At 53.0% G+C, this 25,947-nt stretch overlaps 2 protein-coding genes and 1 long non-coding RNA gene across 15 annotated transcripts in view; 2 read left to right on the top strand and 1 right to left on the bottom strand.

The window, feature by feature from the left end:
* Window positions 1-13,353, top strand: part of PI4KB (phosphatidylinositol 4-kinase beta) — a 37,372-nt gene extending 24,019 nt beyond the window's left edge. For 3 of the 10 annotated variants that reach the window (XM_030824557.1, XM_030824555.1, XM_030824558.1), the window contains 8 exons: window positions 1,726-1,835; window positions 3,076-3,180; window positions 3,407-3,530; window positions 6,110-6,375; window positions 10,617-10,749; window positions 11,019-11,139; window positions 11,695-11,757; window positions 12,128-13,026. In XM_030824557.1, the coding sequence (XP_030680417.1) occupies window positions 1,726-1,835; window positions 3,076-3,180; window positions 3,407-3,530; window positions 6,110-6,375; window positions 10,617-10,749; window positions 11,019-11,139; window positions 11,695-11,757; window positions 12,128-12,309 (1,104 nt within the window). In that variant the 3' untranslated portion in view covers window positions 12,310-13,026. Of the gene's footprint in view, window positions 1-1,725; window positions 1,836-3,075; window positions 3,181-3,406; window positions 3,531-6,109; window positions 6,376-10,616; window positions 10,750-11,018; window positions 11,140-11,566; window positions 11,644-11,694; window positions 11,758-12,127 lie in introns of all 10 variants that reach the window. The other 7 variants (XM_030824559.1, XM_030824556.1, XM_030824563.1 and 4 more) reach the window with 4 other exon arrangements.
* On the bottom strand, window positions 13,252-22,881 carry ZNF687 (zinc finger protein 687). Of its 4 annotated transcripts, XM_012511222.2 has the most exons (10): window positions 22,732-22,840; window positions 19,062-19,930; window positions 16,730-18,861; window positions 16,430-16,608; window positions 15,866-16,042; window positions 15,593-15,755; window positions 15,125-15,448; window positions 14,900-15,012; window positions 14,561-14,702; window positions 13,252-14,419 (listed from the first exon to the last, which is right to left on the bottom strand). In XM_012511222.2, the coding sequence occupies exons 3-10, from the start codon at window positions 18,842-18,844 to the stop codon at window positions 13,925-13,927; spliced, it is 3,708 nt and encodes a 1,235-aa protein (XP_012366676.1). In that variant the 5' UTR covers window positions 18,845-18,861; window positions 19,062-19,930; window positions 22,732-22,840; the 3' UTR covers window positions 13,252-13,924. The 4 variants fall into 4 exon arrangements, with proteins under 4 accessions (XP_012366676.1, XP_003259274.1, XP_030680413.1 ...); XM_003259226.1 differs by lacking the exon at window positions 19,062-19,930 and having other exon boundaries at window positions 22,732-22,881; XM_030824553.1 differs by lacking the exons at window positions 19,062-19,930; window positions 22,732-22,840 and having other exon boundaries at window positions 16,730-19,039.
* Window positions 22,882-23,115: 234 nt separating this feature from the next.
* On the top strand, window positions 23,116-25,075 carry LOC105740602. Its single transcript, XR_001116669.2, has 2 exons — window positions 23,116-23,584; window positions 24,841-25,075. It is a non-coding gene; the product is annotated as an uncharacterized LOC105740602 (long non-coding RNA).
* The last annotated feature ends 872 nt before the right edge of the window (window positions 25,076-25,947 follow it).

Consider the following 25,947-nt stretch of genomic DNA (forward strand, 5'->3'; position numbering starts at 1 on the left):
GTGGGCATGGACCAGACTATAGGAAGGACCCTGTAAGCTAGGGAAAGAAACTTGAACTTTATTCTGGGGCATGAAGAGCCAGAGCAGAATTTTATGTAGAGCTATTAAGACAGCTGGCCAGACGCAGTGGCTCACACCTGTAATCCCAATACTTTGGGAGGCCGAGGTTGATGGATTGCTTGAAGTCACGATTTCGAGACCAGCCTAGCCAACAAGGTGAAACTCCATCTCTACTAAAACTAGAAAAATTATGCCGGGTGAGGTGGTACACGCCTGTAATCCCAGCACTTTGGAAGGACAAGGCGAGCAGATCACCTGAGGTCAGGAGTTCGAGACCAGCCTGGCCAACATGGTGAAACCCCGTCTCCACTAAAAATACAAAAATTAGCCGGGCATGGTGGCATGTGCCTGTAATCCCAGCTAATTGGGAGGCTGAGGCAGTAGAATTGCTTGAACCCGGGAGGCGGAGGTTGCAGTGAACCAAGATCACGCCACTGCACTTCAGCCTGGCTGACAAGCAAAATTCCGTCTCAAAAGAAAAAAAAAAAAAAAAAAGCCAGGTGTGGTAGAGCATGCCTGTAATCCCAGCTACTCGGGAGGCGAGTGATTCTTGAAGCACAAGAATCACTTGAACCTGGGAGGCGGAGGCTGCAGGGAGCTGAGATCACAGCACTGCACTCCAGCCTGGGCGACAGAGTGAGACCCTGTCTTAAAACAAAACAAAACAAAAACACAGCCAGGGCCGGGTGTGGTGGCTCACGCCTGCAATCCCAGCACTTTGGGAGGCTGAGTTGGGCAGATCACCTGAGGTCAGGAGTTCAAGACCAGCCTGGCTAACATGGTGAAACCCCGTTCCTGCTAAAAATACAAAAAATTAGCCTGGCATGGTGGCACGCGCCTGTAATCCCAGCTACTCAGAAGGCTGAGGCAGGAGAATCCCTTGAACCTGGGAGGCGGAGGTCGCAGTGAGCCGAGATCACACCATTGCACTCCAGCTTGGGCAACAGGAACAAAATTCCGTCTAAAAAAAAAAAAAAACAGCCAGGTTTCACTTTGCCAAAAGACAGAATCTCTGTCTTTGAGCTTATAGTCCAGTTGGAGAAATTAGACAAGAAAAAAAAATTTAGATATACAATAAAGCAGTGTGTACTAGGTGACAAATGGAGTTGAGAAGAAATGCTCTGGTATAAAGGAGAGAAGAAACTTGACATGGGCCTTGGGGTCTGGTAGAATATTCTGTATTTAGAGAGAGATGAGAAGATAAGATTGAATTACTTAGATTGAAGAAACTGTCAGAAGCTAGTCTGCAGAGGGTCTGCTTTGGACCCTAGGGGAGAACGCATCCCTATCCTTGGGGGACTCTCAGTGAGGCTGAAATTTTGAGCTCCTGTGATGGTCATGGCAGTGGTTTGCAAACTTTAGTGCATTGGAAGTCTTCTGGAGAACTTGTTAAAAATTCAGACTTTCAGATCCCATTCCCAGTAATTCTAATTCAGATTGATGGTGGGGCCTGGGAATCTGCATTCTGGGTAATTCTCCTGCAGGTAGTTCACATGTTGAGAAATGCTGCTCTGGGCAGCCTGGGGTCCCAGTAACCAACATGTGTGTAAGCAGAGTTTGAAAGAGAGGGATGAGCATGCTGCAGTGATAACAAGCAAGCAGGAGGGGAAAGACGGGAGACCTATACTTTAGCACTTCCGACCAGCACTCCCCTGCTTTCTCCAGCTCCCCGAAGTGCATACCAACAGCTGTGACAACATCTCCCAGTTCTCTGTGGACAGCATCACCAGCCAGGAGAGCAAGGAGCCTGTGTTCATTGCAGCAGGGGACATCCGGTATGGCCAGATCACATTGCCCCTCATTTTTCATCCCTCTTTCAGGAACTTCCCATCTCTTTGTTACCTTCCTCTCCATCTCAATCATCTATTGTTGGCCTGTGTCTTTCCCTCCTCTTTCATTCTGTCCTTGTTTGGGGCCACCAAACTTGAGGCAATGAAGGTGTAGGTTGAGAAATTACCTGGGCTACCAAAGAAGGAAATTAAATTTTAAAAGGACTCCAAAGGGATGAAAGCACCAGAGGGGCCGGGCACAGTGGCTCACACCTGTAACCCCATCACTTTGGGAGGCCGAGGTGGGCAGATCACGAGGTCAGGAGATCTAGACCATCCTGGCTAACACGGTGAAACTCCGTCTCTATTAAAAATACAAAAAAATTAGCTGGGCATGGTGGCGGATGCCTGTAGTCCCAGCTACTCGAGAGGCTGAGGCAGGAGAATGACGTGAACCCGGGAGGCGGAGCTTGCAGTGAGCCGAGATCACGCCACTGCACTCCAGCCTGGGCGACAGAATGAGACTCCGTCTCGAAAAAAGAAGAAAAAAAACAAGAAAGCACCAGAGGAAGGAGTTTGAGCAGTGTGTCTCAAAGTGGGGTCTGAAAGCGACTGTGTCAGAATCCAGGGGGAGGAAGGAGGACTTGTTGAAAATGCAGATTCTATGCCAGGCGCAGTGGCTCAAGCCTGTAATCCCAGCACTTTGGGAGGCCGAGGCGGGTGGATCACAAGGTCAGGAGATCGAGACCATCCTGGCTAACACGGTGAAACCCCATCTCTACTAAAAAAATACAAAAAAAAAAAAAAAATAACTGGGCGTGGTGGTGGGCGCCTATAGTCCCAGCTACTCAGGAGGCTGAGGTAGGAGAATGGCATGGACCCAGGAGGCGGAGCTTGCAGTGAGCCGAGATCTCGCCACCGCACTCCAGCCTGGGAGACAGAGCGAGACTCTTATCTCAAAAAAAAAAAAAAAGAAAAATGCTAATTCTAGAGACATACCCATTCTGAATCAGCCTTGGTAGAGGAATATGGAGGGCCTGGTAATCTTAATTTTAACATGATTATAATCACTAAGTTAGCAAAAAGGTGTCATTGGTTATGTTTTCTTCCATGAGTCCCTTTCAGCCTGGGTTCCTATCTTCGTGTGTCCAGAATCCAGGACACAGTGCAGGAAATGTCAGTATAGACTGGGCATGGGGCTTGGGGGTAGCTCCTCCAAGCAAATGATGTATTTTCTTCCTGCCAGCCGGCGCCTTTCGGAACAGCTGGCTCATACCCCGACAGCCTTCAAACGAGACCCAGAAGATCCTTCTGCAGTTGCTCTCAAAGAGCCCTGGCAGGAGAAAGTACGGTGAGTTGGGTGTGGGTCTCTGAACCCCTCTCAAAGCTCAGAGGCAGTTGCAAGTGCTCACTGCACCAACTTTATTGTCCATCGGCCTCCAAAAAAATCTGTCAGACTTCCAGGCCATCTAGGTCCTTGCCCTATGGGGCGTTTGCTTGGGATTTTTTGTGGAAGCCATGTCTCTTGTCCTCACCCTGGCATCAACCTTTCACACCCTTTACTTCTCTCTTCACAGGCGGATCAGAGAGGGCTCCCCCTACGGCCATCTCCCCAATTGGCGGCTGCTATCAGTCATTGTCAAGTGTGGGGATGACCTTCGGCAAGAGCTTCTGGCCTTTCAGGTGTTGAAGCAACTGCAGGTAAGAGAAGAGAAGGAGAGGCCAGGCACAGTGGCTGTAATCCCAGCACTTTGGGAGGCCGAGGCAGGTGGATCACGAAGTCAGGAGTTCAAGATCAGCCTGGCCAAGATGGTGAAACCCTGTCTCTACTAAAAATACAAAAATTAGCTGGGCGCAGTGACAGGCGCCTGTAATCTCAGCTACTTGGGAGGCTGAGGCAGGAGAATCGCTTGAACCCAGGAGGCGGAGGTTGCAGTGAGCTGAGATCGTGCCACTGCAATCTAGCCTGGGCGACAGAACAAGACTCTGTCTCAAAAAAAAAGAGAAAGAAAGGGGAACTCAGCCCAACTCCAGCCAACCTGAGGTGACTACACAGATTATTCTGCCGGGGACTACCTTCCTGCCCAGGTCTAAAACAAAAGCAGAGTAAAGAAAAGCTAGTGCGACTTTCCCCTGGGAAGAATAGCCATAGGAACAGTGCCACAGCGGCCTCTTTTGGCCCTTTTGTGACCTGCACCTGCCCTGTTCCAAGTCTGATCTTTAGAGTGGTAGGTTTGCCTTTTAGATCAAAACTTCCAAAATGTCCTGGCACCCTGGCATGAGCCTATAGTCTCAGCTAGTCAGGAGGCTGAGGCGGGAGGGTGTCTTGAGCCCAGGAGTTCTGGGCTGCAGTCCGCTATGCCAACTGGGTGTCTGCTCTAAGTTCGGCATCAATATGGTGACCTCCTGGGTATAGGGGACCATCAGGTTGCCTAAGGGAGGAGTGAACTGGCCCAGGTCAGAAATAGAGCAGGTCAGGACTCCCGTGCTGATCAGTAACAGGATCAAGATTGTGAATAGCCACTGCACTCCAGCCTGAGCAACATAGCAAGACCCTGTCTAAGAAAAATATGCATTTGGGGTGCAGCAAACCAACATGGCACATGGATACATATGTAACAAACCTGCACATTGTGCACATGTACCCTAAAACCTAAAGTATAATAATAAAAAAAAGAAAAGAAAAATATAAATATGTATTTGAAGAAATCAGCATTTCTTTTTTTTTTTTTTTTTTTTTTTTTTTTTGAGATGGAGTTTTGCTCTTGTTGCCCAGGCTGGAGTGCAATGGCGCGATCTCGGCTCACCTCCGCCTCCCAGGTTCAAGCGATTCTCCTGCCTCAGCCTTCTCAAGCAGCTGGGATTATAGGCATGCGCCACCACGCCCGGCTAATTTTGTATTTTTAGTAGAGATAGGGTTTCTCCCTGTGAGCCAGGCTGGTCTCGAACTCCCGACCTCAGGTGATCCTCCCACCTCGACCTCCCAAAATGCTGGGATTACAGGTGTAAGCCACCGCTCCTGGCTGAAGAAATCAGCATTTCTAACTTAAGTGAGCCAAAAAGAAAATTTTGCGGAGGCAAAGTTTAGTGACCCACCTTTTCCTAGTGTTAAGTGTGTGCTAAGGCACATGGAAGACCAATTTATTTATACAAGGCACTGAGATTTTTTCAAGAAATAGCTGTCAAATCTCAAGGTGAAGATCTAAATGTGAACAGTTTACTAATGCACTACTGAAGTTTAAATCTGTGGCACATCATTGTAAACATGGGGTTCATTTCTCTAAATTGATTTCTAATCTGAAATTACCGGAAAACTTCCTTTCCCGTTTTTGCCAAACTCAATTTCTGGTTTTTGGCATATATCCATTATTCAAACTTAATGCCTCTAATTTTAATGCCAACACAATTGGTTGTAATCAAATTTTTAAATAATAATAATTTGGTCCTCCCCCTTTAAAAAAACAACATAAAAACTTCCCAAATGGTCTGTAGCAGGTAGGTTATAGTGTGCTGAAATATTGATCTTCTGATCCCCCTGGGTTGGTCACCTGCAAGCCACTGAATTTGTTTAATACTGTTCTTTATACCATATAAATATTTTCATTTTCCAGAGAAGTCTTCTCTGGACCTAAATCCTTTCCTTTTTTTTTTTTTTTTTTTCCTCGGAGACAGTCTCGCTCTGTCACCCAGGCTGGAGTGCAGTGGTGCAATCTTGGCTCACTGCAACCTCCACCTCCTGGGTTCAAGCGATTCTCCTGCCTTAGCCTCCTGAGTAACTGAGATTACAGGCATACACCACCACGCCTGGCTAATTTCTGTATTTTTAGTAGAGATGAGGTTTCATTCTCTACTGAGGTTGGCCAGGCTGGTCTTGAACTCCTGACCTCAGGGGATCCGCCCTCCTTGGTCTCCCAGAGTGCTGGGATTACAAGCATAAGCCACCGTACCTGGCCTCTTTTTTCTTACTATTTGAACTTACAGCTCCCATTCACCCTGCTTGAGAGGGGATAGTGAAGTTTCCTGTTCTCCCTGCCTGTCTTGGGCTTTCTACTTAGGTGATACCTTTTCCCACATACCTGAGTGTAGTTTCCTGACTTTGTCAGGCCCTAGACTTCCTTTCAAAACTCCCTGGTCCTCACTGGGATAAGTGAGTCTTACTCACTTGATGGCTTAGAATTCAATGCTACCAAGGAGAGAGGTTGGAGAAAGGGAGGAGTTTTAGCCTCCTTCTCTAGTTTTGAGAAAGATAAGAGTCCTGTATCCTCCATGTCTCCTCACAGTCCATTTGGGAACAGGAACGAGTGCCCCTTTGGATCAAGCCATACAAGATTCTTGTGATTTCGGCTGATAGTGGCATGATTGAACCAGTGGTCAACGCTGTGTCCATCCATCAGGTGAAGAAACAGTCACAGCTCTCCTTGCTCGATTACTTCCTACAGGAGCATGGCAGTTACACCACTGAGGCATTCCTCAGTGCCCAGCGCAATTTTGTGCAAAGTTGTGCTGGGTACTGCTTGGTCTGCTACCTGCTGCAAGTCAAGGACAGGTAGGTGACTTCTGCTGCTCATCCTAACATTTCTCCAGGGTTCTCTCTGTCCCTTCGTGTGTAGTTCTCAGTTACTTATTACTGCCCTCCATGGCAAAGATGTGAAAAATGAAACAATATATTTTAAGCAGAGACAGATGTGTTCACATGACATTAAGTCAGGAGGCAGACTAATAAGAACTAGGGTAAAAGGGCAAAGAAATGAAGGATTTATGGAAGGACTAAGGGTTTGAGTGAGCAGGGTCTTCAAGGACAAGGGAGAATGATGACAGAGGAAGCTGCAGGGGAGGTACATCCCAGCTAGAAGAAATAATTGAATGTGATTAAAGCACAGACTGCACTGCATGGCAGTGGAGTAGGAGGTGGTACCATCAGGCAGGTAAATTGAGGCCAGTTGAAGAAGGGCCTTCATTGTGAAGCTTAGGTGTTTTATTTTGCAGGCAGAGGAATGACATGATCCAGTCTGTGTTGAGTAAATGCCCTGTGGCACTGTGGGTGAAGGTGGATGTAATTGGGTGTTTAGCAACAAAGCGAGAGATAATAGGGGCTGGCACTGAGGGTAGTGGTTAATGACTGAGAGCAGAAAGGAGAAACATGATGGAGATGAAGTGGAAACTCTCAGCCATGAACTCTCCTCACTTCTTATTCCAGCATATGATTTCCACAGCTTTTAAGTATCTGTTGTTTTGCCCAGAGCTGTCATTTTTTTTCAATATCACATGACCTTGATGAAAACTAACTACACATATAGGTGAGGTACATAATGTACAAAGATAATTACACCATCTAGGCCCTGCCTTCTAAGAGTATCTCCCAACAGTGACCCAGGGTCTCTTCCCTGAATGCTCCTATGAGTTCCGTCTCTAGACCCTCGGCACAGGGCAGCTGTCCTGGAAAGGTGGAAATGCAGTGGCCAGTGCTGCTGGGGCTTCCAGTAACATGGTGGCCCATTAAGATCTAGCTAACAATGGCTGGGTGTGGTAGCTCATGCCTATAATCCCAGCACTTTGGGAGGCTGAGGTAGGCGGATCACGTGAGGTCAGGAGTTTGAGACCAGCGTGGCCAACATGGTGAAACCCCATCTCTACTAAAATACAAAAAAAAAAAATTAGCTGGGCATGGTGGCAGGTGCCTGTAATCCCAGCTACTTGGGAGGCTGAGCAGGAGAATCGCTTGAACCCAGGAGGCAGAGGTTGCAGTGGGCCAAGATTGCACCATTGCACTCCAGGCTGGGTGACAAGGGTGAAACTCCAACTCAAGAAAAAAAAGAAAAGATATATATATATATACATACACATACATACATATATTAGCTGGGCTTGGTGATGCACACCTGTAATCCCAGCTACTCGGGAGGTGAGGCAGGAAAATTGCTTGAACCCAGGAGGTGGAGATTGCAGTGAGCCAAGATCATGCCACAGTACTTCAGTCTGGGCAACAGGGCGAGTCTCAAAAAAAAAAAAAAAAAGTCTAGCTAACAAGGCCGAGGCAGGAGGATCGCTTGAGCCCAGGAGCTCGAGACTAGCCTAGGCAACATAGTGAGATTCCGTCTCTACAAAAAATAAACAAAAATTAGCCGAGCATGGTGGTATACAGCTGTGGTCCCAGCTACTTTGGAGGCTGAGGTGGGAGGATCACTTGAGCAGGAGGTTAAGGGCAACAGAGTGAGACCCTGTCTAAACAAAACAAAACAACTAGCTAGCTAGCTAACAGAGCAGCTTATTAGAAATGTAGCATCTAGGCCGGATGCAGTGGCTCACGCCTGTAATCCCAACACTTTGGGAGCCTGAGGCAGGTGAATCACCTGAGGGACCAGCCTGACCAACATGGCAAAACCCCATATCTACTAAAAATACCAGAAATTCACCAGGCATGGTGGCGCATGCCTGTAATCCCAGCCACCCAGGAGGCTGAGGCAGGACAATTGCTGGAACCTGGGAGGTGGAGGTTGCAGTGAGATGAGATCACGCCACTGCACACTAGCCTGGGTGACACCGAGACTCCATCTCAAAAAAAAAAAAAAAATTAGTCTTAGGCTGGGTGTGGTGGCTCACGCCTGTAATCCCAGCACTTTAGGATGCCGAGGTGGGCAAATCGCCTGAGGTCAGGAGTTCGAGACCAGCATGACCAACACGGTGAAACCCCATCTCTACTAAAAATAAAAAATTAGCCAGGTGTGGTGGCAGGCGCCTGTATTCCCAGCTACTTGGGAGGCTGAGGCAGGAGAATCACTTGAACCCAGGAGGCGGAGGTTGCAGTGATCCAAGATCACACCACTGCACACCAGCCTGGGTGACAGAGTGAGACTTCATCTCAAAAAAAAAAAAAAAAAAAGAAATCTAGCATCTATTAAGTTCTGCCATGGCCTGACATTCTTATATTTAAACCAGATGAAAACCCTGTCAGACACGTGTTTCCTCATGAGGGAAATAACAGTCAGGTAGCTTTTAGACCCTGTGCTCATTCCACCCTGCCAGCCCTACAAATGGACCCAGGCTCTGCATTTGAGAGCTGTAGGAGAATGTAATTTTTTTTTTTTTTTTTACGAGACAGAGTCTTGCTCTGTTGCCCAGGCTGGAGTGCAGTGGCATGATCTCGGCTCACTGTAACCTCCGCCTCCCAGAGTTCAAGCGATTCTCCCACCTCAGCCTCCTGATTAGCTGGGATTACAGGCATGTGCCACCACGCCCAGCTAATTTTTGTATTTTTAGTAGAGACGGGGTTTCACCATGTTGGCCAGGCTGGTCTCAAACTCCTAACCTCAGGTGATCCTCCTGCCTCAGCCTCCCAAAGTGCTGCGATTACAGGCGTGAGCCACCGCGCCCGGCCGAGAATGTAATTATTTATAAGGAATTTGATTGCAAGCTTCAGACTATCTCGAAGTGTCAGGATTTTGAACTCAGGGCCCAGGGAGCCTAGAGCTCAGCCCTGGGATTGAGTAAATGGGTGGCAGGGGAGCTGGCACTAGTCAGGCCCCAGGGCTTTCCTTTAGGAAATTAGTATGTTTGGAAAATGAGAGTCCATCCTCTAAAAAAGGAGGGATAGAGGAAGGCAGGTAGCTGATACGTCGTTCATAGTACCTCAAAAAAGAATAGATATAGTCAAGCCATGAATGGAATCAACCACTGGAAAGAAGTAGCAACAATGAAAGAGGCCCCTTACTGGAGTCAGGTTTTAGGATCTCTTTAACTGCTTCAAAAGTAGTCCTAAGCAGCTTTCCAGCTGGAGCTAACTCTGGTAGTGAAGAGAGGCTATGAGCCCTTGGGTGAGTAAATTACTTCCTCTCTCAGGGCCTCTGTTTCTTCACCTGTAAAATGTGAGGTGAACCATGACAACTCCTAGAACCACTCTGGCTCACAAGATTGTGCCTGGATTGCGAAATCTTTAGTGTTTTCCCTGAGCAGGGAAGAACTCAGGTGGGACTAGGTTCTCCTTTTGTCCCTCCTCTTTTGGCCAAACCAACCCCAAAGAAGGTGGCCCTCAGACCATGAGCTCTTAGCCTAACAAAGCCTCTATTGACGCTGAGGAGGCCAGTTATGCTGAATAGACCAGGCCTCACATGCTTAGCATGTTAATTGTTCCTTCTGCTACTGGCCATTCATGTGGGAATCACAAAGACCTGGGATTTATCTCCCTTTAACTCTTCTACAGCTGCCCTGTAGTACTGCCTCCTGAGACTTTTTTACATAAGTGATTTAAAACTTACACCTTGAAGCCCCCATGCTATTTTACATTTCAGCTCCACTCAGCCTGCTTGCCTCTGTTGTTCCCTTCTGGTGAGGCCTCTGATCTGCAGTGGGCTGACAAGAGTTACAAATAACCCACAGGTAAACAGGCTCTGAATGGAGCCTCCCCTGAGTAGAGCACTTGGCCTCTGTGACAGCTGGCTGGAGCCGCAGAGGCCCTCTTTCCTTGCTTCTGGATTCTCTACTAGATTGGGATAGTTTGGGTGCCAGAAGTGCAATTTCTGGGAAATTGGGAGAATCTTAAACTATTTTTATTAAATTATTAATAGCAATTTCAGACCCCATAGCCTTTGTTAGCAGTTTTCTTTTCTGATTTCCTTTCCACTGATAGCTTTAGGTCCTAGGAAACTGGACAGGAGATTGGAGTTACTGGCAGCAGGAAACATGGCAGGGGACCCCCCTGCCTGGTGTCATGTGGCCAGTATTGCTGTTTAAGGTTCCAGCCTCAGTCAGACTGACTACTGCCTCTTCCTCTCCTCTATTCCCCCTCCTCAGACACAATGGGAATATCCTTTTGGACGCAGAAGGCCACATCATCCACATCGACTTTGGCTTCATCCTCTCCAGCTCACCCCGAAATCTGGGCTTTGAGACGTCAGCCTTTAAGCTGACCACAGAGTTTGTGGATGTGAGTCAAGAAGGAGAGGTGCCTCTGGGGTCATTGTATTCTTTCTCTGTCATGGGACGGGGAGCTGATGGGCTCCCTGCAAATTAGGGATGAACAGAACAGGCAGTAATTAGGGGTGAGGCAAGGAGATCCTGGGAGCTTCCTGCCCAATAAGGAAGGGGGAAATAACAGGGCCCCAAGAGGAGGAGGAGTTCTGCTAGGCCAGTCAGGACAGGGACCATCCCCGGTGTAAGACCCCTTGTGCACACAACGCTCTCTTCCCTTTCCAGGTGATGGGCGGCCTGGATGGCGACATGTTCAACTACTATAAGATGCTGATGCTGCAAGGGCTGATTGCCGCTCGGAAACACATGGACAAGGTGGTGCAGATCGTGGAGATCATGCAGCAAGGTGGGGCTGGGGTGAGGGTCAGGTGCCATAGTGCCTCAGGCTTCCCCTTTAAGTCGGAGCCCTGGAGCATAAGAAAGCTGATCCCACCCCGAGACTCGGGTTGAGGGAGGGGGGTTCCCAGAGGGTTTCTAGCTGTGGTCCAGTGCCTTGTTTCTCCTTTAGGACATTCCTTCTGACCCTGGTAAGGCTAAGTCCAGGAGGTTGGGGAAGGGGATAGCAGCACCTGCCTCCTCGGCATCTTTAGGGAGAAAACAGGCCCATTTACAGCCTCCTGGTCCCTCACTTCCCCACCCCTGTCCAGCTCTGAGTTTCTCAGTCTCCTTCAATCTCTCTTCCGCATTCCACTATGACCTGATTGCCCTGTCCTCTGCCACCCTTCAGCTCTGAGAAGTATTTCCCCTCTCATCATTATCTCCTTCCACTACAGTCTTGCCATCTACAGTCTTTTGCCCAGGATCCCCTTCTGTCCTCATCCCCCTCCTCAAGGCTCCAGGCATATACCAGGTCTGAACTGCCAGTCTCCCTCTCCTCCCCATTCCTGCCCCTACCCCACAGGTTGTCGCCGTTGCTCAGGATCATCCCCATCTGGCCCCATGATGACAGTGGCCCAGGTCATCTGTGAGTGTTAGACGTAGCATAGGCAGAGGTCTGCAACCAGATAAGTGCCCAGCTCAGGGCCCACTCCCTCCAGCCTCCTCCCAGCCTGCCCTCTGGGCCCCTCCACCCTTACTGAGGGAGATGTGGTGTTGGTCCCCTTTCTTCCTCTGCCCACATGCCCTCACCTACAGAGAGGCTTAGGCGTGGGGCGATGAGGGGTTCCTGCCGGTTCTTTCTCTCTGCCCAAGCAGAACTGCACCCACATCATCAAGGACCTGAGGTGGGAGGAAAAGGGCACTTCAGATGCCCCAGCTCTGTATTTGCTGTGGCTGACACCACTGCCCCTCCCTCCTGTCCATCCATGACCCTGAACTCCCACTGCTTCCCCCAGGTTCTCAGCTTCCTTGCTTCCATGGCTCTAGCACCATTCGAAACCTCAAAGAGAGGTTCCACATGAGCATGACTGAGGAGCAGCTGCAGCTGCTGGTGGAGCAGATGGTGGATGGCAGTATGCGGTCTATCACCACCAAACTCTATGATGGCTTCCAGTACCTCACCAACGGCATCATGTGACACACTCCTCAGCCCAGGAGTGGTGGAGGGTCCAGGGCACCCTCCCTAGAGGGCCCTTGTCTGAGAAACCCCAAACCAGGAAACCCCACCTACCCAACCATCCACCCAAGGGAAATGGAAGGCAAGAAACACGAAGGATCATGTGGTAACTGCGAGAGCTTGCTGGGGGGTGGGAGAGCCACCTGTGGGGTCGACTTGTTGGGGCTTCCCTGCCCCTCCTGTTCTGTCAGTATTACCACCAGACTGACTCCAGGACTCACTGCCCTCCAAAAAACAGAGGCAACAAATGTGAGGGACACCGGGGCCTGCCTTCTCCTTGTAGGAGTCTCTGAGAGGTTCTTTCCACAGGCCATCCTCTTATTCCGTTCTGGGGCCCAGGAAGTGGGGAAGAGTAGGTTCTCGGTACTTAGGACTTGATCCTGTGTTTGGCCACTGGCCATGCTGCTGCCCAGCGCTACACCTCCCGGGGACCTACCCCTCCCGGGGACCGACCCCTGGCCCAAGCTCCCCTTGCTAGCGGGTGCTGTGTGGGCCCTGCACTTGCTGAGGTTCCCCATTATGGGCAAGGAAGGGAATTCCCACAGCCCTCCAGCGTACTGAGGGTACTGGCCTAGCCATGGGGAATTCCCTACCCTGACTCCTTCCCCAAACCCAGGGAAAAGAGCTCTCAATTTTTTATTTTTTATTTTTGTTTGAAATAAAGTCCTTAGCCACTTGTGTCATTTCCAGGTTTTCTGGGGGAGTGCAGGGGGAGATGGGTGATGAGGTAGGAACAGATGCCTCAGTGTCCAAGACACAAAAGGCACCACACAGAAAGAGGTTTGCTTTCTCCCTGCCTGTCTTGGTCACCGCCATCTCTTCCCTGAGAAGGAAGGGCCTTCCATGTTCTCTAACCTGCTTCAAGTCCACATTGTCCAAGTCACAGAAAAAGAGAGGCCTGAATGGAGATTCGACCACAAACAGTTTTAATGGTCTGGTTTTCTCCCTAGTTCCCCCACTGTTTGTTAGTATTATTATTACTACAAGAATAAAGGATTCCTGAGAGCCTGTACCCTCCTCTCCTGTGGCCCCCTTGATAAGACTCATCCCCACCAACCCCCCCCCCCCGATTTCTGGGGAAAAAAAGAAGTGAAAGGCACTGCAGGGGTAGGGGGCTTGAGTGCCAGTGAGTTGGGGTTGGGGGGGGTCACTAGGGCAGGGCCTGGCCCAGAGGAGGAAAGTTCCAGTCCATGCCTGAAGGAATTGTGGAGGGGTGTGTCCATCCATTGACACCCCCATCAGTCCTTCCCTGAACCTGTCTAGCAGGCATACCTAAAAGTCCCATCCTCCCACCCCCAGGCCCACATTGGGGGTTCTGCAGCAGGAGCATAACATTAATTAGTGTTGGGCTCAGAAAGGAGGAATGGAGGGTCCACTCTACTAGGACTCCCGGGCCAAACCCAAAGGGAGGTTGCAAATAACTAGGATAATCCTCAAATGCTCTTCTTCTTCAGGTTGGAGAGACAGGAATTAACAAAATGTTAATGTTAATGAAACTCCCCAGCCCAGGGATCAGGCAGCAGCAGGGAAAACCAGGCTCCAAGAGGAAGGGGCTGGTCAGTCCCAGGCTTGGAGACTAGTTGTCCCCAACAGCCCCCTGCCGAGCCCTGATGAACGCCATGCCATGCGTGCGGAAGTGGGTCTTGAGGTTGAGAGGGCTGTCACAGCTCTTGCCACAGACCTTACAGGTCAGTGGGCCTCCAGAAGCAGGCAGGGGTGAGTCTCCACCATCGGGGTTAGACCTTGATGGAGGGGCCTCTTCCTCCCCATCCCCCAGCCCCAGGGCACTGGCTTTACCCACACCCCGTCTCTTCTTGTGGCTGATGAAACGGTGCCGGCTCAGGGAGCCAGGGGAGGCAAAGCACAAGCCACAGTCGAGGCACTGCTGGGCACCATCCTCCACCCTCAACCCCACCACGAGGCTCTGTTCTGTGGAGCCGCTGCTCCGGTAGCACAGGGGGCCATGGCCTCCAGATCCAGGTCCGCCCCTGGGGGACTTGGCTGGTGGTGTCGTGCTGTCAGGCTCCTCACTGCAAGAGTCAGAAGACTGGCGGCGTTTCCGACCTGGCCCCTGAAGAAAAGTGGAAGAAACTGGGCCTTACCACCACCCCCACTGTCCCTGGCACCCCCACGCTCGCTTCCTAAGACCATGGTCTCTACCTTCCAGTTTCCCACTCAAAGCCCTAGCACAGCAGGCCGGGCCTCTACCTACCTGGGCTCTGGCACTGGAACCCCGAGCCAAGGTGGTCCCCCGGCCAGGGGACTGGGCCCCAAGCTGCAAGCCGTGCCGGACCTGGACGTGTTTCTCTAGGATCAGGCGGCTGCTGAAGGTGCGTTTTCCCTCTGTGCAATACCTGAAATGGGAGAGGACAGGATGGCAGCAGGGGCACAGCCCGAAGGCCAGGGCCCTTGCTTCTGAGGAGGGGGCTGCCGGAGCAGAGGGAGACCTCAACCATCAGGCCACTTAGACATGTCGCAGGTGCAAAGGTACTTTGGTATACAGGGAGAGTCACGTGCTGGGCAGGAAGAGGAAGCGGGGAGCAAGACTTACCTGCAGGGGTAAACTCGCTTGATGCCCTCGTGATTAACTCTGACATGGCGCCTCAGGCTGGGGGCGGAGCAGAAGGAGCGTTCACACAGGCGACAGGGAAACTTTTTCACTGACTAGGAGAGCAGGGGTAGATGTCAGAGCCAGGCTCCAGGACCCTGTCCCCACTCACACTGGCAGTCCCAATGCTGCCCCAAGCCCATGGTACTCCCCTTGGGGCCCACTCACCTTGCCATGCTCCTTCTTCATGTGGGCCACGTATTCGTCACGCTCAGGGAACCAGGAGTGACACAGGCCACAGGTCCAGCCTCCAGGCCCCCCACCCTTGAGGCCTTTGCTCCCTAGTTCCCGCCGAGGCCGTTTGGCTGGACGGGGGGGCTCAGGGGAGCTGGGTACTTCCTCCTCTTCTGAAGATGAAGACGACTCCTCAGTAGCAGGGGCTGCCCCTCCCTGAGAAACAGCCAGCTCCTCAGGCTCAGTCTTGGGGGTCAGCAGGGCACCCCCAGCCCCTTTCCCAGCAGTCTCCTCCAAGCGCCCAGACTGATGGGTATTCTGTGAGAGGAGACAAGGGAGGTTGCTGTTGTAGGGGAGGGCCTGGCTGTGCCAAAGCCCCCCACTTCTGAAGTATGTGGCCCCAGCCCCAGGTCAGTACAGCTAAGCACCCATCCCCCATCCCCCATCCCTCTGCTCCTGTACCTTGAGATGTTCCAGCATGGTCCTTTTTTGGGCAAAGAGCAGAGGACAAGACGGGCACTTAAAGACACTGACACGCTGGGGCAGCAAGTGCTGGTCGAAGTGTGAGGAGAGGAGGGGTTTGTGAGTGAAGACTGTGTCGCACATGGCGCACTTGTAGATCAGCCTGAGGTGAGGACAGTGCAGACATCAGGCAGGGATGGGTGCAGCCCCTCCCCTCCTGCGCCCCACCAGCCCTCCCTCCCTGGCCCAGCCCGTCCCTCCCCCTGGCCTCACTTGGCCTGCTGAGTTTGGAAGCTGGGATGCTGGGAGTACACGTGGGCATGGGCACTTGGCCCAGACTTGAAGGCCATGGGGCAGATGGGGCACTTGTGGAAAACCTCGCAGTGCGACGTCTGGATGTGGGACTTGATGGAGTTCACACCCCCAAACACCACTGAACAGCTGGGGCACCTAGGGAGGAAGCAGGAGGCCCTGTGGTGAGGTGGGAGGCATCTCCATGCCCACCCCGGGACCATACATTTATTTTCTGGGACGGGGTAGACTACAAGAAGGAAATTAGTAGTGGAGCATGAGCAGGGTGGAGAAAGGAGAGAGGTGCAGAGGCCGTTCCCCAAGGGAGGCTGCCGAGGGAGAGCTGGAGCTCCAGAGGTGGCCCTGCTTCCCCCCATCTCCATGGGGGACGACGGGAAGGCAGGACGTACTGTCTCAGGGTTGAGTTTGTCAAAACAACAGGGCTGAGGGACATAGCAGGGAAGATGGGGGATCTCGAAAGGCCATCTGAGGCTGAGGCTAAGACACCAAAACCCTATAGTTCTATGGAGGAAGGGTCCAAGGCACCTGTATCCTACACGGCGAGAGACGTGCAGACAGGCCTCCCGGAGATGGGTCTGAAAATTGGCTTGCAGGAAGTTGCCCCCACACTCAGGACAGACGTGGGGGGGTCGATTCTTATGCATGCGCTGGTGGGCGCTGAAGCTGCAGCGATTGGGGAGCATCATGGGGCAGGTTGGGCACACCTGTCGAGTGGGTTAAACAAGGAAAGTCGGTGAGGAGTGTCCTGTCTCCACTACTTCTAACCAAGCCCCCAACGCCTTCCTAGATCCTGTCCCCACAGAAAGGCTGTGAAAGGTGACTCACATTGCTGGTGGCCCCAGGGGCAGGGGGGCCGAGCTGCTGGAAGTGAGCTGCCATGCCAGCCTTGTCCCGGCACTGTTCCTTGCACTCCAGGCAGCGAAAGCACGTGTAAGCAGACGTGGCAGGGGCAGCAGGCAGCTCTGTAGAGAGCGGCAGGACAGGGGCCTCAGCAGCAACTGTAGTAATGGCAGAGGAGGTGATGCCCCCCTCACCCTTGCCCAAGGCAGGCAAGGCCAGAGGTCCAGAGACAGGTGGGACAGCTACAGGGAGCAGGGGTGTGATGTCCGGCTGTCCCACCATCTGGTCAAGGGCTACAGGCCTCATGACCAAATGTGAGCACTGCATGACGAGCCCCTTGTCCTTGTGTTCACGTGCATGCAGGAGCAGGCTGCACTTGTTGAAGAAGACCAGGCGGCGGGCGCAGTGGTTGCAGGTGACCTCGATGCGCATGCTCCGGCGGTCATAGTGCCGTGCCAGGCTCTTCTCCAATGAGAAGGCATCCCCACACTCCAGGCAGCGGTAGCCGGTGGGAGGCAGGGCCAGCCCAGCCTCAGCTGGTGGGCTCAGGTTTGGCCTATAGGCAGGGAGCAGGTTCTTGCTGTTGAGGATCTTGTTGAAGGCTTCCACCAGGCTGGACTGGGTCCGTGATATCACTGTGCCGCCCCCTGTACTTGGCCCAGTAGCTGTCTTTGAAGGTTGCACCATCACCACCGAGGCACCATTCACCTTCTGTCCCCCAGTCCCCAGCCCTGCCCGCCCGTCAGCCTTAGGCAGGGCTTGGGGCACCAGGCCTAGCACATTCTTAGCAATCATCTTAGGGCTGGTGGCAGTCCCCCCAGGCAGCACCACAGCCTTGCGGGCCACACTGGCTGCCATCAGCATGGCAGTACTGGCGTTCTGGATGGTGGCCACAGGCAGCACAGTGCCTTTCAGCCTTGTACCATCACCCAACTGTACGCTCACCACCTTTGGACCCTCAGAAGTAGGTGTTGCAGGGGACAGCTTCAAGAGGCTAGCCTCAGCCAAGAAGGCTCCCTCAGCCAAGGGGGCAGGTGGATCAGGATCTGAGGGGACCCGAGTTACAGTCCTTGTGATATTCCCGCAGGATGTTTTAATGGTCTTGATCCGCACCTTAAGAGGCCTAGAGGAGCTGGAGGCAGGGGAGTCATTGCTGTCCTCATCTGCAGCCTCGGCCCCACTAGAGGGACTCTGGGGACTTCCTGGGGAAGACTTGTCCACTGGCCCCTCATCTTCTTCTTCTTCCTTCAAGGGCTGACAGATGGGCACTCCGGGGGAGGCAAGAGGGCTCTGGTGCCCTGGAGACTGTTTGAAGAAGGGCACCCCAGCAACTGGGGGAGGCGAGGCACTGGCAGGGATGTCCGTGGCCTCAGGGCTGGAGCCTGAGCCTTGTTGGGCTAGGACCTGGGCATGATGGGGGCTGCAGCTCTCCTGCTTCAAGGCCCCCAATGGTGGGGAAGAAACAGATGGCTGCATGCCTGGGCCATTCTCCTGGGCTAGCTCAAAGGAAGAGGGGAAAGGAGGCGGGGTCATAGCCCCCTCCTGAGGGGGAGAGGGTGCAGAGGGAGGCAGGGGATCCGGGTGGTCCCCTGGCTCAGGGCCAAAATGAGCAAACAGGTCCAAGGGAGTTTTGCCTTCCATGCCTTTTTCTTTCCAGGTGCCCCCACTGGGAGGATCAGGAGAGTGGGGAGTTCCTGGGAGGGAAGGTTCAGGGCTCCCAAAACCATTCTGCATTCGATGAGGCCCCACAGGCCCTTCCTTAGTTACCCCAGCAGCCTGGGCCCCATCTCCTGCTGAGCCTCCAGCCAGGGCCTCAGACTGCTCGGGACACACAGTGTTCTTGACAATGACACTGACTACAGAAATGTCTGGCGGTGGCAGGCCATGGTCAGAGGCCTGGGCTGGAACTCCAGGGCCATCCCCAGCAGAGGCTGCTGCTGTGTCTCCAGATTCACTTCCCACACCTGGTTCTGGCTTCCCTGGGCCTCCTGGCCCCTCATTTTCTTCTGGCCCAGAATGGATGGCTTCATTCGCATCAATGTCAGGGATATCAAAGGCAGCAAGGAGGTCATCAAAATCAGGGGTCTTCATATCCCCCATATCGGCAGGTCCCAGACCTGATGAAAACAGGAATGAGGAGGAGAAACTGAGATGTCTAGAAGAGAGATCCTGGAGCTCTTCCCTCAGCATCTCCATATTTATCCTCTCTCAGAACCCACATACAGTCCAACTTAGGTATACTTCCGCCACGGCATGAATCCTACAGAGCTGCTAGGTTTGCCAAACACTAAAATCAGAAGAGGGTTAGTGTCCATACCTTGGCGGGCTCCAAAATCCAGAGAAAGCAGGGGAAAAGAGAGTTCTTAGAAATACAGGGAAGGGGCCAGGTGTGGTGGCTCATGCTTGTAATCTCAGCGTTTTGGGAGGCTGAGGCAGGTGGATCACTTGAGGTCAGGAGTTTGAGACCAGCCTGGCCAACATGGTGAAACCCTGTCTCTACTAAAAATACAAAAAACTAGACAGGTGTGGTGGCACGTGCCTGTAATCGCAGCTACAAAGGAGGCTGAGGCAGGAGAATCGCCTGAACCCATGAGGTTGAGGTTTCAATGAGCCAAGATCACGCCACTGCACTCCAGCCTGGACAGAGCGAGACCCTGTCTCAAAAAAAAGAAATACAGGGGGCCGGGCACGGTGGCTCACCCCTGTAATCCCAGCACTTTGGGAGGCAGAGGCGGGCGGATCACGAGGTCAGGGGATCAAGACCATCCTGGCCAAGATAGTGAAACCCCATCTCTACTAAAAATACAAAAATTAGCTGGGCATGGCAGCACGCACCTGTAGTCCCAGCTACTCGGGAGGCTGAGGCAGAAGAATTGCTTGAACCCAGGAGGTGGAGCTTGCAGTGAGCCGAGATCATGCCACTGCACTCCCGCCTGGGCGACAGAGCAAGACTCCGTCTCAAAAAATATATATATATAGGGAACAGGGAAGGGTAATAGAGCTCAGTGAGCATTCTGGTGGAAACCAGCTCATCCCCTCCTGTCCCCAGCATAGAACCAAATAATCGATACTATTATTAAGGAGGATGATGTACATGATGCTCTCGCTTTAAGGGCTCATTCATGTCCACATGGAATCAATTCATATTCTTCATGGATCTTCTGGGGTCCACAGAGATCTGAAAGGCTACGGTGTACAAAGGGACAATGCCGTAAGCCAAGACTTAAGAAATGATCCTCGTTCAGCTTTATCAGGGGCCTGCAGTACAAGCAAGTTTCTTCAGTGCCTTACTTTTGCTGTTTGAAAGAGGACACAAATGGCCGGGTGTGGTGGCTCACATCTGTAATCCCAGCACTTTGGGAGGCCAATCACTTGGGCCCAGGAGTTCAAGACCACCCTGGGCAACATGGCGAAACTCCCCAGGCATGATGGCATGTGCCTGTAGTCCCAGCTATGCCTCCCAGCTGACATGGGAGGATCCCCTGAGCCCGGGAGGTCGAGGCTGTGATGCGCCATGATCATGCCACTGCACTCCAACCTGGGTGACAGAGTGATACCCTGTCTCAAAAAAAAAAAAAAAAAAAAAAAAGACAGAGAGCACAAGTGATCTATATATCATAGGGTTATTCTGAGCATGATACGAAATTGCTAATGTAAGAATCACACTGAGAATACGATTTACTATTCCAGATGAACCAAGCAAGGACATGTCAGGTCAAGGAGGAGCTGGAAAGGAATAAGCACTGGAACTCTAGGGCTGGGGTCGGAGGCAAGAGTCAGGGGTCATGCAGGATCAAGTCTAGGGCACCTGGGCCATCACTGGCACCTGGAGATCTAGCTTGGTCAGCAGGGAGAAAAGGACTCAAGGAAATTACCCAAGAGACCAAGATGGAAAGAATAAGACATAGGAACACAAAGAGACAAAGAGAAGAGACAGAGGGGAAAATGGTGATGGCAGCCTGGTCACAAGGGCCCCAGCCTAGGCCTCTCCTATCACAAACACCTGCTGCTCGCTCACTACCTTCCCCAGAGTGTCTGGCCCTCCCCTAGCCAGCCCTTCCTTCTCCACCCCTCCCCATCTTGCTCTCTCAAGGCTAAAACTCCCAGGATACATACACACTTCTCCAGCACAGCTGCCACAGCGGGGAAAAGCCAGGCTCCCTCACCCCTCACCCATCATTTCTGCTCCAAGCTCCTCACCCCATTCCATCCCCTAACTTAAACTCCTCACCCTTTCCATTTTCTTGTGGCAACAGTAGCCCACAAGTTTCACCTAACCTCAACCTGGCCAAGTGCAAAAAATAAAATTAAAAATCCCACAAGAATTATGTGGCACTAATCCAACAAGCAGGCCAGCTCAGAGTTTGTGGGAGACCCAGGCCTGTCCCCTACCAGTGTCTCCCCATGAGTGTTTCTGTATCTACGAAGAAGCAACTAAAGAGTCTATCCCTATCCCCATTCTCTGCCCAGGTTGCAGGCCATTTCCCAGCCAGTTCTCCCACCTCTCTCCTGTCTTCAGACTGTAACTAGAGACAGTCCCAGGATGTGGCAGCTGGGATTGCTGGGACCAAGTTTGGGGTGGGGGCAAAACCAAAGGGGGAGTCCTTCCCTCACCCCCACCCTATTCAATTCTGCAGAATCTGGGTTTAAACAAAAACCCTTGTCTCTATAGGCCTGGCTCCTAAGCCTGGTTCCCTCCTCACCAGAGGCCTGAGCTACCTTCCACTCAGGTACTCAGAAAAGCGGACTGGTACAGCGAAGACCAGCGGGGGACTAGGAGAAAACACCTGCGAACTCACCCGCCCCCCGACCCCGCCAGCCACCTCCCTCTTGGGTGTCCCAGTGACTTAGAGGTCATCTGATGGCCACCCACCCAGAGCAGACAGTCGACCAAGCAAGCCGCCGAGCTCAAGGCCAAGGAGGATCAGGCCTTCATGCGAGTGCTGAGCCCTGTCTCTAGGGCTCCTATCTCCCCCGCCCCCTTTCCCTCTGTGGTTCCCCAAAAGCCAAAGAGGCTGAACAGGAAAAGGCTGAACAGGGCCAGGTCGAGTGGGGGCTCCATTGACCTTTGCCGGGGCCCAAGGCCTGCAGCGCAGAGGAGGGCGAGGGGCTGGCGGCGATTAGGTTGAGGCCAAGCTGGGCAGCGGGCGGAATTAAATCCCTGCCATCTGCCGAGGGCCGGAGCGGGGAGCAAGTCCTGGGTTTCGAGGAGGGGGCGGGGTGTACACAAGAGAAACTACAAGGGAAACTGAGGCGCGCGGCGCTTCTCTCAGTCGCACCGGCTTGCGAAGCGAAGGCCGGGCCTCAGCCAGGCCAGGCCCTTTGGGAGCTGCTGCGCAGCACCTGGGGACCCAGGACTACACAGGATGGGGTGGGGAGCTGGAAAGAGGGGAAGAGAGAGGGGACGGTCTCTGCGCGACTCTCAGCTCTCTAGCTGGGGTCCGTCCCAACTCGGACCTCGTCCCCTCCCCTCCGGGCGCAGCGGAGCCTCCTCCCGCCGCGCACTCCCGGAGGCTCGCTAGAGACTGGAGACTGATCGGGGGGTGCGCAGCGGGCCGGGGGCGCAAGCCTGAGTCTTGCCCGGGCCCGGACGCTGACCCGCACCCAGTCGGGGTGCAGGTTCCGCTCCGGCCTGGCCCAGTTCCCCCGCCCCCATCCCCGGGAACGGACACCATTTTAGGTCGCGACATCCCGCAGCCTCCAATCTCCGGGCCGCACTTCGGGTGCCTCTGGAGCTGGGGGCGCCAGGACCTGGGGTTCTCGATCCTCCTGGGGTTTACCCGGCTAGGGACTGTGCTTTCAACAGGCCAGGAGTTTCGCCCATCTGCCCCAATGGATGGAGGCGGTGTCTGGGCCTTCCTACAAGCCGCCCCAGGGGGCGGCGCGGAGAAGGGGGTAGTTGACCAAGTGGGGGAGGGGCGGGGGTATTTACCCGCCCCCCCAAGGGGGCGGAGCCAAGGGCGGGTATTTACCCCAGGCTCGCTTACTTGTTCCGCTCCTGGTGCGGGCCGAGACCCGGCGGTCTCTACCCCGCTCCAGCCGCTGCCGCCACCGCCGCCCTCCCCGCGGCTGCCGCTACTTCCTGCTTCTCTCCGGTTCGGCCTCCCCACTCCCTCTCCTCCCTCCGCGCTCCAGGTCTGGGCTGCCCGTTTTCGCACTCGCCATTGGCCCTTGCCCCCGTCGCTCAGCCCTGTGCCCCTCCCAGCCCCGCACTGGGTTGGCCCTAAATACTGCCGCTCGGAACTAGCCCCGCACAGTCCTCTTATGCTCATTGGGCAAGGGGCCGAGGCCCTCTGAAGACACCTCTCCCCATTGGCTGCGCCGGGGTCCGTCTGCCGCATCTGCAAGTCTCGTAAATGATTGGCCTCCGCCACTGTCGCTTAGAAAGAAGCCAGCCTGCTTCCCGGCTTTCCTACTGGAGTGGGGAGCACCCAGGTGCGTCTCCGCCCCTCGCTCCCTACTGGCCGCTCGAAGCTTGAAGCTGCAGTTCACTTTCGCGAATGTAAGGAACCCAGCTTCTGTGTGGTGGGCACTGAGAGCAGAACCGCATTGAGTCGGAGTGGAGCACGGAAGTGTAGGTCCTTTTGCGCTGTTTCAAGCTAAACCCGTGTCACTGATGCGGTGCAGAAGTTACAGAATGGGACGCCACCCCAAACATTACGTCATCCGCTGACCATTTCCTCGCGGTCTTCCCACCGTCTAAATCGCCATATAATCTGATGGATGGGGTCCTCACGCGGGCCAGCTCCTGGGCGACAGCGTAACCCGTCGCTCCTCCCTCTGCGGGAGGGCGTGGACGGGGCACCGGATTTGGAGCGTGGAAGGAATCGGGACCTAAAGGTTGGAAAGAGCTCGCAGACCGGAAGCGGGGGAGGTGACGTAGGAGTGCCGGCGTGGCCTGGGCCATTTCCAAAGAGGCCTTAAAGGGGCAACTGATAGGCTTCCTAAGTATGGGCTAGGGGGACCGCCAGCTCCATTTCCCATTTAAGGACTCCCCTTTTCCCCGCCCCCAGCATGGAATGGGGGTGGGGTCAGGGTCGAGTTTTCCCGCGCTTTGTTACCACGCCCCCTGGAGGCGGGGGAAAGGGAGGAGTCGCTCGGAAAATGAATCTCTTTGATGCTCTAATAGCACTCACTGGCAGAATTCGTCTGCAAGCCCAGTGTGCCACCTCGCGCACGCAGCCGCTCGTTAACGGCGTGGTTTTGGTTTTTTTTTAATTAATTTTTTTTGAGGCAGAGCCTCACTCTGTTGCCCAGGCAGGAGCACAGTGGCGCGATCACCGCTGACTGCAGCCTCAACCTCCCAGGCTCCAGTGATCCTCCCGCCTCAGCCTCCTGAGTAGCTGGGACTACAAGTGAGCGCCAAATCGCCCGGCTAACTTTTTTGTTTTTTGTAGAGACAGGGTTTTGCCATGTTGCCCAGGCTGGTCTCAAGCGATCCTACAGATGTGAGCCACTGCTCCCTACCTTGGCGAAGTTTTTGATTTTTTATTTTTTGAAACGGTGCCTCATTCTGTCTCTGAGACTGGAGTGCAGTGGCGGGATCTCGGCTCACTGCAACCTCCGCCTCCCAGGCTCAAGCAATTCTCCTGCCTCAGCCTTTCGACTAGTTGGGATTACAGGTGTGCGACACTACCCGCCCGGCTAATTTTTGTTTTGCTTTGTTTTGTTTTTGAGATGGAGTCTCGCTCTGTCGCCCAGGCTGGAGTGCAGTGGTGCGATCTCGGCTCACTGCAAGCTCCGCCTCCTGGGTTCACGCCATTCTCCTGCCTCAGCCTCCCCACAATGCCTGCTAATTTTTTGTGTTTTTAGTAGAGACGGGGTTTCACTGTGTTAGCCAGGATGGTCTTGATCTCCTGACCTCGTGATCCGCCCGCCTCGGCCTCCCAAAGTGCTGGGATTACAGGCGTGAGTCACCGCAGCCGGACATTTTTGTATTTTTAGTGGAGACAGGGTTTCACCATATTGGCCAGGCTGGTCTCGAACTCCTGACCTCAAATCATCCACCCCCCTCGGCCTCCCAAAATGCTGGGATTACAGATGTGACCCACCGCGCCCGGCAAGGTTTTTAAAAGTGGTTTTGTTACCCTGCCCAGGAGTCCCAGGACACCAGAACCAGGACTCCCCGGCACGCCCGGAGAGTTTCCGAGCTCCTTTGAAGTATGAATCAGACTTCTGGATGGGAATCTTGGAGCCACCACTTGCCCTTATGGTCGCAATGGGCAAGTCGCTTAACCTCCCAAATCCTGTTTTCTCATGAGTAAAACGGGGATTATAATGCCCACCTGACAATATTATTTTTGTGAGAATTAAATGAGTTTAGAATGTAAACACGCTTTGTAAAGTAATTGTCAGTTGAGATTAGTGTGCCCTTTCTCCCGGAGCCTTGCATCCTGTGCGCTCGGTCCGCCTGCATTTGCTCCCAGTTCCCAGCTCGGGTGCTCTTCCTTCTCTGAGCAACTAATTAAAGGTCCCTAACCCGATGTAACCAACCGGCATTCCATTTCCACCTCCTCTTCTGGTCTCCCTGTGCGGAATAACAATTACTACTCATATACACATAATATTATGGGGGACTCATGCCTGTAATCCCAGCACTTTGAGAAATCTAGGTGGGTAGCTCACTTGAGCCCTGGAGTTTGAGACTAGCCTGTGCAACATAGCAGGACTCTGCCTCTACAGAATATTTGGAAAAAAAGTTAGCCAGGGGTGTTGGCAGGCGCCTGTGATCCCAGCTGCTGCGGAGGCTGGGATGGAAGGATCGCTTGAGCCCAGGAAGTCAAAACTGCAGTAAGCCGGGATCGCACCACTGCACTCCAACCTGGGAGAAGAGCGAGACTCTGTCTCAAAAAAAAAAACACACACACACACAAAGAAAAACTTTATTAATAAACATATTATTAATAACTCATGTAGTCCTTACCACAACCATGGAAGGAGGTACTATTTCAGGTACTGGAGATGTAGCAATGAACAAAGCAGACAAGAAGCCCTGTCATGAAACACCCATTCCTAAAGAGAAGACAGACAATAAATATTAGAAATGATAGCTGCCAAGGAATAAAATAGAGCTGTCAAGCCATGCAAAGACAGAGGAATCTTCAATGCATATGACTAAGTGAAAGAAGCCAATCTGAAAAGGCTGCATGCTGTATGATTCCAGCTATGTGACATTCTAGAAAAGGCAAAACTAGAGAGAGTAA

The sequence above is a fragment of the Nomascus leucogenys genome, chromosome 12 (genome assembly GCF_006542625.1).
Source record: "Nomascus leucogenys isolate Asia chromosome 12, Asia_NLE_v1, whole genome shotgun sequence".
Lineage (NCBI taxonomy): Eukaryota > Metazoa > Chordata > Mammalia > Primates > Hylobatidae > Nomascus > Nomascus leucogenys.